This window comes from Manis pentadactyla, chromosome 4, assembly GCF_030020395.1.
Source record: "Manis pentadactyla isolate mManPen7 chromosome 4, mManPen7.hap1, whole genome shotgun sequence".
In the NCBI taxonomy this organism is placed as follows: domain Eukaryota; kingdom Metazoa; phylum Chordata; class Mammalia; order Pholidota; family Manidae; genus Manis; species Manis pentadactyla.
Genome location: NC_080022.1, coordinates 79,629,136 through 79,642,856, shown reverse-complemented (window position 1 = coordinate 79,642,856; position 13,721 = coordinate 79,629,136). Strand labels below are relative to the sequence as shown.

General features: G+C 37.4%; 1 protein-coding gene across 5 annotated transcripts in view; it reads left to right on the top strand.

Moving 5' to 3' along the window:
- DIPK1A (divergent protein kinase domain 1A) overlaps positions 1 to 13,721 on the top strand; it is a 139,845-nt gene that overhangs the window by 76,515 nt on the left and 49,609 nt on the right. Inside the window, exon 1 of one of the 5 annotated variants that reach the window (XM_057500428.1) lies at positions 5,443 to 10,076. The exons of the other annotated variants lie outside the window; for them this stretch is intronic. Coding sequence (XP_057356411.1) covers positions 10,032 to 10,076 — 45 coding nt within the window. The 5' untranslated portion in view covers positions 5,443 to 10,031. Of the gene's footprint in view, positions 1 to 5,442; positions 10,077 to 13,721 lie in introns of those variants that run through there. 5 annotated transcript variants of the gene reach the window in all.

The window sequence follows — 13,721 nt, the reverse complement described above, 5'->3', positions numbered from 1 at the left end:
TACAGCCTCTTAAGTAGACAAGGGAGGAATTACTAATACAATAAACAGGGGAATAGTAGAGTCTCAAATCAAGGTTCAAAGATGTCAATCTTATGTCCATACCAATTGGCCGTTCCAGATCCTTGAACAATTTTTAGATAGGAGAAATGTCTGGGCCCAGACAATGCACTGTGTATTGAATACTGGTCATTAAGACTTGAAAAAGCCCCCCAAACCCACTTTACAAACAAATATGACAAAGAGAGAGAAAAATTTGTCTGTGTTGGTGGAGCCAGGAATTGATCCTAATTCTGTTTTTGTATAAAGCTTATACTCTTTCTGCTACCCTGTGTCAGAAGAGACTGACAAAAGTAGCTATAGTTTAATAAAGCTAACAAAAAAGCCCACAAATGCACATGCTTATACTCTCAGGAAGAAGAAAGAATGAGGAATAATACAATCAACTACCATAACATAAATAACCAAACTATTTGAAATGTTTATTTCCCTTTTTGGAGGGCACTTTTCTCAAAGTAGGTGCTTTTGGGGCACATTAAAAGGTGTTCATGGATAAAAATTTTCATATTCAGATATATTTGGAAACAGAGAGCTTAACAAGATAAATAGCTGACTTTACTGAAGTCTTCTTAGAACCTTTAATATATTAATGTGCATTGTGCATCTCCAGAGAAAGCAAATATACTTGATTAGGAAAAAAATCCATCCCCATCAGAATCCTCCCAGGAAAACCTGTTGAGATCATCTGGTGATGTCTGAAATACTGCTCTAAGAGATTAAGGCAAAATGAAATAGATTTGTTTGTATCTTGTTTTAATATAATAACCTCTACAATGTAAGGCATGTGTTAGTATATATTCTGTCATAAATGAACAATAGTTGAAGTACTTCATTATTTTTCCTTTAATTTCATCTTATTTTATAAGAAATGGAAGTAGAACATGATTCTAGCATAATTTAATGGTTATCTTTCTTTTGAAATCAATGAAAAAGTTTTCTGAGCCTTAAATATATCTTCTTCCTAAGGCTGGTTTTAAAAAACAAAATTGTGGTTTCTCTGTATGTGGGAATTATTTCCTTAAAACTTGCCCAAACTGGTAGTACTAACATTGGTAGAACTAAGATAGTACCAATATTGCATAGGAATTGTGTGATTCGAACTAAACAACAAGCAGGAAAAAATTTTAAAGTATATATTAAAACTCAAAGGGCTACTGAGATAGTGAGGAAACCTGATCAAGATCTGGGAGAAGATAAGATTTGAGAGAGGTGAACCTAGATTTTCTGGCTGCATTTACCTGGAGATATATTAACTGAAATCCACAGTCTTATGGGTCTAGAAAGATTGAAAATGTAGTCCAGCTCCTACCATTGGTGGGACCTTGGTACACCACGCTTTGGGCTGTGACTCAAAGGGCTGAACCTCAAGAGTACAGGTGAACTAAAGGAACCTCAGAGAAGTGTCCTTTTGTAGCCTCTTTTTTCCCTTGGGGAATTTACTGATAATGATCATGAGCAGGGGTCTGAGAACCAGGACTATATACTGGTAGAGAGCTGCTGCTGGGGACAAGAAACCAGCAAGCTTTTGTAAAAACTAAGCATACCAGCCAGTTATCCTGTTGGGATATTTGCCAAATCCTGTGCTTTACAAAATGGGAGCCTAAAAATCTCATTGCAAAGACTTTGAAAAGCAGAGCAGACATTTTGGCAGTCTCACAAGATACAGACTAGAGTTATGAACCTGCCAGAGGGAGAAACCCTAATGAATTCTCAGGCTCTTTGTTAAAAAACCAGACAGTTTTGCTCTTGGAATGGGGATGAGCCAAAAATAGCTTGAGCTTTACCAGAGCTCAACCCAGTCTCCACTCAGCACAGCCCTTGATTGGGTTAAGGGGATCAGTTACTAGTATACCTGCTTGCTCAAGGGAAGGAAAACCTGCTTTGGAGACATTATGTAAGAATTTACAGGGCATGCCAAAAGCCAAGATGTCACAACCAAAAACCAAGAGATAAACATGGACAATAGAAGCAGATCCACAGATGATCCAGATATTGGAATCATCCAAAAAGAATTTTAAAATAACTATGTTCATGTTCAAGTAAATAGGAAGAAAGGTAGAGAAATAAAATAATTGGATGATTTCAATAGAGAATTGAAATGTATTAAGAAGAATCAGGAAAAAAATATGGCAGTTGCTCAAAAAGTTAAATACAGAAATAGGCAAAAGGTGGAAACAACTCTAACATCAATTAACAGACAAATGCATAAACAAAATATGGTACATACATACAATGGACTATTATTCAACCTTTAAAAAGAATGAAATTCTGATGCATGCTACAACTTGGATGAACCTTGAAAACATTATGCTAAATGATATAAACCTGAACCAAAGGACAAATATTGTATGCTACCACTTAAATGAGGTACCTAGAAAAATAATTACATAAAAATTGGGAAAAGGGTAAAGGAACTTAAAAAGTTAAGATCCTTATATGGCAGAGTAGGGTAAAAGTATCAGTTAACTTTAGACTGTGAATTCAAGTATGAATATTGTTATTTTTATGATAGCCTTTGGAATAGAAAAAGAGTGTATCATTTCCAAACTAATATAGGAAAAATGTAATAATTAAAGAATACTCAGTCCTAAGGAAGGCAAGAAAAGGAAAGAAAAAGAAACCTAATAGGCAAAGTAGAAAACTCATTATAAGATGATAGATATCACAAACTGAGCTCCCTAGGAAACAGACTCAGAGACTGAGATTTGCTTGCAGGATTTTTATTGGGATGGTGTTTGGGATTAATATCTGTGGGTGAGCGAGGAAGCAGGGGAGACCAGTGATTAAACTTGTACAGTGGTAACAAAGGCCTCAGTCCATTCTACAGGGAACTCTTGTGCTGAGATGGCCTTATAGAGGTCCAGGCCATTACATACACTCACTGGCAAGTCACTGGAAACAGTTTTCCACTCTCTCCCACCCATCTCCTGGGGAACATAAATCTTGGATAAAGCTATATTCTGGATGAGGGCAAGTCCCAAAGAAGGATTCATCTGAGAGCTGTTCACTGTCTATATGACCAGCAGCTGAAAGAATGAGTGCTTCAGTTCTGGAGGAGATAAGAGTGGTTTACCATGGCATTGACTGTAGTATATTTAAACCTAAATAAATTAAATTAAATTAAATGTAAATGGATCAAATGCTTCACCTAAAAGATAAGGATTGTCAGATTGCATTAAAATTAAAATGAAAACAACTGTGTTTACAAGAGACACATCTAAAATGTAAAGGTGAAGATAGATTGAAAGTAAAAGAATAGGAAAATATTCATGCAAACATGCAAATTCTAAAAAAGGGATGTTTAGAGAAAAAACCATGGCTATATTTATTCACATAAGTTTTATATTACACAGACTATACCTCTCTTTTAAAGTCTGAATCAGCCCTTACTAGCTTGAACTATAATACCTTTTAAGTTTGTTACTTCCATGCTTCAGTTTTGCAGTATCTGCCTAAGTAATTGTGTGGCCTTTTCCTAAATTATGGCAATATTCACGCATACTTTTTATGGTAATTTCTTGAGAATTCCTGCTTTGAAGTGTGGAACCTAAATGGATTGTCTCTCTCTCTGTATTTTACTGTGTAGACTGTTCTCTTTTTAAGTAGACTGAACTGAACCAGATTATATGATAAGTTAGCTGATTTTCATTTTGGGATATAAAAATATAAAACTGCATTATCTCAAAACCATATTTAGCAAAAATATGCTTGCCAAAAATTTACAGTACCTGTGTATAAATTCTGAATACATTTCCTTCATTGTCCTGTCAGTTTCATCTTTGTGAACTAAGAAAGATTTTTCATCTTTGTGAACTAAAGAGACACAGAAGAGCCAAAAGAAGCACTACATATATTATTTGTCAAGGTTTAACAATGTGTGTTCATTTCTTCCATTTGGAAACTGGCAGTTTGGCTTTTAACTTTCCTCTAGTTCTTTTTTTCTTATTTTTAATCATTTAATATTTATTGCCAGGATAATTATTTTCACATAGCAGTCACATAAAAAGTATAATCCATTTTAGAAGCAGTATCAGTCAACAAATATTTATCAAACACTTACTACCTGCTAGCCATTATTGCAGGTACAGTTGAGACAGTGGTAAGCAAGATACAGAGTCCATGTCTTCAGGAACTTATATTCTTTGAGTGGAGTATGTATAATAAAACAGAAACAAATAAATAAATGCCTTCTGATAGTAAGTGCAGTGAGAAACAACATAATAGAAATATTCATTAAAGAATGGCTAGGGCATGCTACCTTAACCAGAGTGGTTGAGAACAGCTTCCCTAGCTTCCCTGATAAGGTGGCATTTTAAACTGGAACTGATGAGAAGCAAGCAGTTGTGTGACTTTCTGGGTAAAAGCATATAAAGAGAAAGGACAGTGAGTGCAAATGCCCAGAGAGGGAAGCAATTTTAGGAAATATGGCTGGTTTCACATGTAACTTGTGAAAACCTGTCTCATTAGCTTAATCATATCATGTACATTTAAATATAGTGGATATTAGTGATGCAATCCACTGAGCATGAGGAACTTCTTGATTACCAGTAGCTCAACCTCAATCATATCATGTTGGTCTATTGGAAAACCTAGGCTGGAGTCAAAACACCAGCCTTACCCTTTCTTGTGATGTACTGTATGGCTTTGAGGAAGCAATGTCATTTCCTTGACTTGCTATAAATTCCATTGTACAGGTTAGAAAACTATCTCTGCCCTACCCACATCACAGATTTTATGAGGATAAAGTGGAATTGAATCAATTAAGCTGGACTTCTATCAATAAATGATACTCTGATATATCTATTGAATATAGAGAAGGTTCCTAAGGCTTTGTCTTGATTTCATTTAGCCTGGGGCAAGTACCCTAGTACTTGTCTCTGTAACCATAACACTGTAATTGAGAAATTGAGTCTTGGAGGGTAAGACACACACACATGACATTATATGATCAGTTGTATAATTAGCATTCAAGCAGAGAAGCAGAACCAATAAGAAAAATATATTGAGATTTATTATTTATTTAAAATTTTATTTATATTATTTATTAACAATATGGATGAATGTTGAGGCATTATGCTAAGTGAAAATAAGTCAGAAAAGACAAATACCGTATGATCTCACTTATGTGTGCAATCTAAACAACAGCAAAAGAAGCTGGTAGAACAGTTTGGTGGTTGCTGGGGGCAAAGGGGGTGCAGAATGGGTGAAGGGGGCCAAAAGGTACAAACTTACTATTATAAAATAAAAAGTCATGGGGATGCAATGTACAGCATGATGACTATAGTTAATAATACCCTATTATATTTGCTAAGTTGATAGTTGCTAAGAGAGTAGATCTTAAAAGTTAGCACCAGAAAAAAAAATTGTAACTACGTGTGGTAAGTATCTCTGCCCAGGGATGTTAACTAGACTTATTGTAGTGATTATTTCACAATGTATACAAATTTTGTTTGTATACTCATGTATACAATGTATACTCATTATGTTGTACACTGGAAACTAATGTCATATGTCAATGATATCAATTTTTAAAAGGAGAGAAATTTATTGCAAGGAATTGACTTACCTGATTGTGAGGGCTGGCTAGCCAAGTCTGAGATCCATAGGGCAGGCTGTCAAGAAGGCATGGGCTGAAGCTGCTATCCAGAGACAGAATTTCTTCATCAGGGAAGCATCATGAATTCTCTTAAGGCCCTTCAATTAATTGAGTCAGGCCCACCCAGATTACCTAAAATAATCTTTCTTAAAGTTAATTGATTATGGATTTTAATCACATCTACAAAATACCTTCACAACAACACTTAGATTATTGTTTGCTTCATTAACTGGGGTCTGTAGCCTCTTTAAGTTGATACATCCCAAGACCATCACATCAGGTTAAAATGATTTAGTTTGTCTACAAAAATTTAAAAGAAGGCTTCAGTGAATAGATCACTGAGTAGACTAGTAGAGAAAGGTTTCTTAGAGGAGATAGAACTTATGCAGGGCCTTATAGAATAGAAAGAGTTTGCAAAGGCACTGAGGAGCATCTTCCTCCAAATTACAAACCAGATTTGCCTTAGTACTTTAATCCCAAAGAGCAAGGTGCTGATTAACATTAGGTCTGAGAATTCTCAGAATGACAGCCTTGGTTGTTGGGCCTTTTGGCTGCCTAGGAATTAATATATATTTCTCTTTTTTCTTTTTGTAGTAAGTTTTAAAAACAAACTTAGAATGTTGAACAAATCAGATTTGCATTCCATATAAAATAGGTACTGTGTGTGAATTAGCCTCTTATAGTAATCAAATATATTTCTTACAATTTCAACATTGGAAATCACTATAGAATATTAGTATTATTTCCCTGAGATGTTGTCTCTAACCAATGGATAATTTTTGTTAAAAGATATTAGAAGGTTGGGAATTCTTAACTTATCAAGGCTTCCAGAAGCTAGGAACCAAACAGGAGATTAATCTTGCACATTGTACATTACCTTGCAGTTTGAATTCCAATTTCTTGTTTTCAGTTTTTAATGAAAGCATGAAACTTTCCATTGTCACATCCATTATTTAGAGCTTGATTCTAGTGAAATGTATTATAGGCTATTAACACTCTGAGAAAGGAAATGGAGTGGGGGCGGTGCACCCTGGGAAGGCAAGGTTAATTTGTGGAAGTTGTAAGGAATTAGAACTGTGTTAACCCTTTGTTAAAAGCAGCTCTCTCTGAAACTGAGGGCAACCACCAACTAACCCTAATTAGATGTGCTTGGAAGGATCCATTCTTTTACAGTTGTGCTTTTTTCCTTTTTTCTACAAAGCTAATTATAATATACTGTATAATTCATTATAGATTTTCCCTGATCATGAAATCACCAATTCACTCATTATTTCGGCTGGTCCTATTTAGTGCCTAATCATAAAGAAATTTTGCACAATTTGTGTCATTTTTCTGGGTTCTTTTAAAGAGTAAAAAAGAATTAGGGAGGGAGAGAAATTTCCCTTCTGTACATGTTTCAGGACCACTGTTTAATAGTGATATTTCTAGCATGTTCCTTTATGATGGAGAGTTTTGAGGTTCTGTCTGGGTAGTAAGGACGACTGACTGACTCACTGTGCCATTGTGGTGAACCTTTGTGATTATTACCTGAGCACATGCTTCCAAGTAAGAGAATTCGAAGATGAAAGAGCCTCTACATTTTATGACAGTCACTTTTAATAATTAATTTCTAGAGAGTGTGGTTTATGGCCTAAAACTAGTTAATATATACTAAATTTAAGATTTTTAAACCATGTTTGCAATTAGCAATACGTAACTAACAACTTCCTTTAGTTTTGCATTTACTTAGGACTAGTTACTATTTGACTGTAGAGGTTCGTTTTGTGCTATTACCCTATATTTTTATAATATAAAGAACCAATCCATTGTAACATTGTTTTTAAAGTACAAGTTTAATTTTTTCCTTTTAAGAGAACAGTAGTCTGTCTTTATGCCAACTTAATTTAGGTTACCAATCTCTTATTTTGAACTTGTAGAAAAATATTAATTGAACAAGCTTATTTCAAATCTTGACAAACATAAAAAATAAACTGTTCAATTACAGTAGCAGTAATTGTACAATTAACAATTCTACTCGTTAAATTGCAATAGCATTTCTGGTAGTCTTGTGTTATGCTGCATTTTCTTATATCATGTGATGTTCACCATAAGCCTGAGACGGGTGGTATTGTAATCATTAGCATCATTCCCAAGAAGCAATAAAGAGAGTAAGGGTGAAAACCAGCTTAGAAGAAACAAATCAGCAATAAAACACCATGCTATTTTAGTTATGTGCTTAGCAGCACAGTGCTAGAACCTAAAGATACACAGATAAGACATGTCTCGCTCTGAAGATGCTTACAGACTAGTAGAGAATATGGAAAAATAAACAAGAAGCACATAATAGAGACTGGGAGTGGGGTTACTAGATATAGAAAAAACAAAACAGGTGCATAAATTTGAATTTAACAGGTTTTAGAATGTCCCAAATTTGCCAATCAACAACTAATATGTTTTGTAGTATAAGTATATCCCATACAATGTTCCACTGGACAATCCTAATGGAGAAGGTTCTGGAAGAATTCCGGAAGAGGTTATATCTGAGCTGAACTTTGAGAATTGAGCATTGCAGGTAGGAGACATGTACAAGGCTACAAAGACATGAAAGAATGCCATGTTCCAGGAATGGCTAGAGCTGAGAAGATGAAGGGCAGTTTGCATAGGTTAAGTTGTAATCAAAAGATGATGTACAGTCAGAATCATAAAAGACTATGTATGAAGAATTTCACTAGTTGTAGTGGATTAAATTTGGATGGAAGGAAGTGTTGACAAGTATAGACTAGTATTTCCAGAAATTTTGCTAGAAAATCCGTTTGTTTCGTTTTTTTTTAAATTGCTGTAAACTACACATAACCTAACATTTACCATCTTAACTATTTTTGTTCCATTTATTACTTTGTTTTTCAGCTTTATTAGGGTATAATTGATCAATAAAATTATAATATAGTTGTATACATTGTGAAAGGATTCCCCCCTTGAGTTAATTAGGATATCCATTAGCTCACACATTTACCTTCTTTTTCTTTTTTTGGTGAGAACATTTAAATTCTACTCTCTTAGCGAACTTCAATTATGTTGTTCAGTGTTATCAAAGTCACCATGTTATACATTACATCTTTAGACCTTATTAATCTTATAACTGAAGATAGCACCCTTTTACCAACCTCTCTCTGTTTTCCTCACCCACCAAGCCCCTGGCAACAACCATTCTACTTTCTGTTTCTATGATCTTAACTACATTAGAGACCTAATGTAAGTGGAATCACACAGTACAATCTGACTCTTGAAAAACGAGGTTAGGAGCACCAATTCCCACCCCTGCAGTCAAAAATCCACATATACACTACATTATTTACAATAGCCAAGATAAGGAAACAACCAAATGTCTGTTAATGAATGGATAAAGAAGATGTGGTACATATACACAATGGAATATTATTCCGCCATAAATAAAAAAGAAATCCTGCCATTTGCAACAACATGGATGAATCTAGAGGGTATTAGGGGAAGTGAAATAAGCCAGGCAGAGTGTCGGGAAGTTCATGTTCCTATGGCCAGAATCCTCACTGAACTTAAACCACTTGAAAGTGTAACTGGCTTGTTGCTAGGCTACCGCTCCCACACCCGTAGGCAATAAGCTATTATTGCGCTATATAGAGAGCTCGGCCCAGTGCTCTAGGCCGAGGCAGAGACACTAGTACTTGATCTACCACCAGGAGAACATGCCGGGTAATAAATTCTTTCACCCCAAAGAAATGGTCTACTGTCTTTTCTTTGGTCACACTGAATCCACAGCGAACTTGTCCGGGGCTGAAACCCATTGGCAAGACAATTGGCGAAGTCAACAGGGTTTGTTGTTGACCAAGGAAAAAGACAGGCTGCCCTTATGGAAGGGTTGCTTCAGTGGGCTGCCCCTGTGAATGGGGAGACAGTGGATTGTCCCTCAGTGGGTATGTGGTCTGAGGTGGCCTGCCTCCTAGAGGGCTGGGCCCCACGCCAGAACTGGAGGCAAGTGGAGGTGATACCTGAGGCACTTAGGGGTGGCCTTTGGTATAGTAAATAGGTCTTTTGAGAGACAGAGTGCCCATGACACAGTGGGGACTTTAGGTTGGCTGCTTCTCACAGTATTAAAAAAGTCTACAGAAGATACAGAAGAGAAGGACACACTCCTCAAAAATACCCAAGAAATGGCAGCACGAGAACACAAGCTGCAAACTGCTGTGGATTCACTGAAGAAGGAAATGGCATTGATACGAGAGGAGGCAGCACAAGAATGCCAGCAGCAAGGTGCCATTGAAGAGGTAAAAGATTCCTTACAGAATGAGACAGCAGTGCTGCCAGGTTCTCTGAAGGAGGAAAGGCCATCAAAGAAAAAGACAAACTCCTGAGGGAAGCACACATGGAGGTGGCACGAGAATACCAGCTGCAAAGCATTGAGGTGAAGGTAAGAGAGCTTCTGAAGACTGAGCTAGCACTGCTGCGAGGCACAGTAGAAACAGTAAAGGTTGTAGCAGAGGAGGCACTCAGGGGAGGGGAGAGAAGGGTGCCATCAGCCCTGGAAATGGAGGAGCTGGGGAAGGGTGAAGGGGTGGTGCTGGAGGCACTGACCCCTCCTGTACTGAAAGCATGCCCAGTGGTTGTAAAGAAAATAAAGACCCAGAAGCTGAAAGTTCCCCAAGGAGAGAAGCAGCCCCCTCCCCAGATTGTGGAGCACTCTATGCTCTGCCCCTATACTCAGGCTGAGCTGGTGGATTTGGGCTCCTGGTTTAGGCGGAAGCCCTCGGAGTCAATATCAGTTTGGCTCTGGTGTCTGTGGGATTTAGGGGTGGATGGAATTGTTCTGTCAGCAGAGATAGGAAAGCTGGCTTCCCTGATGGTTCAGCCCGCCTTGAGGCAGTGGTTACAAAGTGCACATCAGATCCCAGGACAACTTTCTTGCATGCATACTACCTGATGGACAAGGTTTGCCTATGTTGGTGTCATTAAAACGTGTCTTCTTGGCCCTAAGGTATTTGTGGATTGGGAACCTCCTCTGGCTTGAGGATTATTATAATTTTTGTTACCTGTATTAAAATCTTGTATCTTAATTTTTGTCATTATCTCTAAGTTGTTGTTAGCCTCTCTTGCTATTGTGGAATCTGGTTACAGTGCTCCAGCCTTCTCGCACAGGGACCATTGCAGAAGATAGAGAGCATGTGGATTGTAAGGCAAGAATTCTGGAGGGGTGGAGTGTGGGGCAGTTGGGGTTCCTATGGCCAGGATCCTCACTGAACTCAAACCACCTGATGATTTAACCACTGTTGCTAGGCTACTGCTTCCACATCCGTAAGCAATAAGCTATTATTGCACTATATAGAGAGCTCGGGAGGCAGAGTCGCTAGTGCTCAACCTACAGCTGGGAGAACAAGCCCTTTCACCCCAAAGAAATATTCTACTGTCATTTCTTTGGTCACACTGAATCCATAGCGAACTTGCCAGGGGCTGAAACCCATTGGCAAGACGCAGAGAAAGACAAATACCATATGGTTTCACTTATTTGTGGAATATGAAAACAAAGCAAAACAGAATGAACAAAACAGCAGTAGCCTCCTAGGCACTGAGAAGCGACTGGTAGTTACCATAGGGGAGGGGTTGGGGTATGTGGCTGGGGAAAGTAAGGGGATAAAGGGGCACAAAAATTCCCAATCATAATATAAGTTGGTCATGGAGATGGTAGTGCAGCATGGAGAATATAGCCAATGACTCTGTAACATCTTTCTATGTAGACAGATAGTAACTGTGGCACTAGTGGGGGTGAGGATTTAAAAATATGAGTAACTGTTGAACCACTGTGTTGTATATTTGAAACCAATATAGGATTGTATATCAATATATCAATTAAAAAAACATAACTTTTGATGCCCCCAAAACTTAATTTCAGTAGCCTATTGTTGACAGGAATCCTCACCAGTAAACAATTGACACATATTTTGTATGTTTATATGTATTATATACTGTATTCTTACAATTAAGCTAGAGAAAAAAAATGTTTTTTTCAAGTTGTCACAGATCTCCAAAAACTCTCCCAATGTATTTATTGAAAAAATTCACATATAAGTAGACCTGCACAGTTCAAACCCATATTGTCTTTTTTGTTTACTTATCTTTTTGTGACTGGCTTGTTTCACATATCTTGAAGGTTCATCCATACTGTAGTATGTGTCAGAATTTTCTTCCTTTATATATATATATACCACACTTTATTATTTTTTTAAATTAAAGTATCATTGATATATAATCTTATGATGATTTCACATAAACAACACAGTGGTTTCAACATTCACCCATATTATCAAGTCTCCCCTCCATTGCAGTCACTGTCAGTGTAGTAAGATGCTATATAGTCATTATTGTCTTCTCCACGCTGAACTGCCTTCCCTGTATGTTGTGAGTGCTAATTTTAGTGCCCCTTAATCCCCTTCTCCCTCCCTTCCCAATCCTCCCCTTTGGTAACCGCTAGTCCCTTCTTGGAGGCTGTGAGTTTGCTACTGTTTTGTTTCTTCGGTTTTGCTTTATTTTTATACTGCACAAATGAATGAAGTCATATACCACACTTTATTTATCCATTCATCCATTGATGGACCCTTTTGCTTCCACCTCTTTTGCTGGGAAATTGTTTTAAATTGATCTAATCTGGTTTGGTCACTGTAACCCTGGAGGGTTTTAGCTCTGGGCAAGTTCACTTTGAATTCAATGATACTGAGTAATGACAACAGAATTTTTTGGGCGAAATGTCTTATACCAAGCTTTATTCTCAAGACAGCATGTTGAGCGGTAGAATCATGTCTACATTAGGCAAATCTCCCCCTACCTCCCTGCAGAGCACTGGACAGAGTTGTTTATATAGCAATACAGACAATTTACTCAAGGCAGAAGCAATGACCAACAGCATTAGTATCACCTGGAAATGTAACTGCAAATGCTAATTATCAGCCCCACCTAAAACCTACTGAGTCAGAAACGCTGAGACTAGGGTCCAAGTGTCTGTGTCTAAACAAGACCTCCAGGAGACCTGAACTCCCAAAAGTTTGAGAGCCTCAGTTGTAAAACAATGAGTTCTGGGTATCTCCATAAAAATACAGGTTATAGCTTTAACTAGGTTTTATACCCTCTTTATGCTAGGATAGGGCATATCTCATAGGTTAGCCAATCCACATCTATAAATACCTTTAATTTAATGAATGGTAGTCCATTTCTAACATTCACCATGCTATTTAACAAGCCACAAATTTCACCAATAAAATCCTAATTTGCTAATTAACAAAATCTCAGAAATGGATTAGTCTTGAAACAGGGATAACAGAAACATAGTAGCTGCTTCTGGAGCATGAGTTTATTATCCTATTAAAACACTAGCTGAGTTTTCACAAATGCCTAAGGTGCCTTAATGGTTTTCTTGGTTTCACTGGAGATGGCTGGTAATTACAGATATGCTTTGGTTATGTAACTATACTCCTATTATGTTAATGTGTGTGCGCAATTTAAGTAGTAGCTTAAAACCTATATACGCTGAAGTTACTCTACAAGAAGATATGTCAAAGAAATAATCAATCTTCCCATGTTTTCTTCTGCCTGCTACTTCTATAGCTTTTCTTCTTCCTTCCTAATTACAACCCTTAAATAGAATTCGTGCCTCATATCAAATTTACCGAGTATCATAACTCCTCCAAGTGGTAAAGATACCTCAAGACAAATGCTGGGCATAGAAGCCACAGGGCATAAATATGCAAAGAAGTAAAAAGCTAACCTTTTCAAACAATAAGGCTTCTCTCTCACTTACCAACTCTACATTTCCCTGTATGGTCCCGGAAGATGACTGGTTAGCCAGAGACGGGTAAGATTCCTCAAGGGAGGAACAACCTAAGACAGGCACAGTCGCAGGGGGGCCATCAGGTGAGAAATTGGGGATCAACAGAGGTGAGGCTTAGAACCTCACCCCCCCTGTTCTGAGAGAAATCTTCTGCATACGTGGATGTTTTATTGCCCTGGTCTAGCTTGGACTAACACATAGTCTACAGGCACACACCTGATCATCTACATTTGCTCTCTT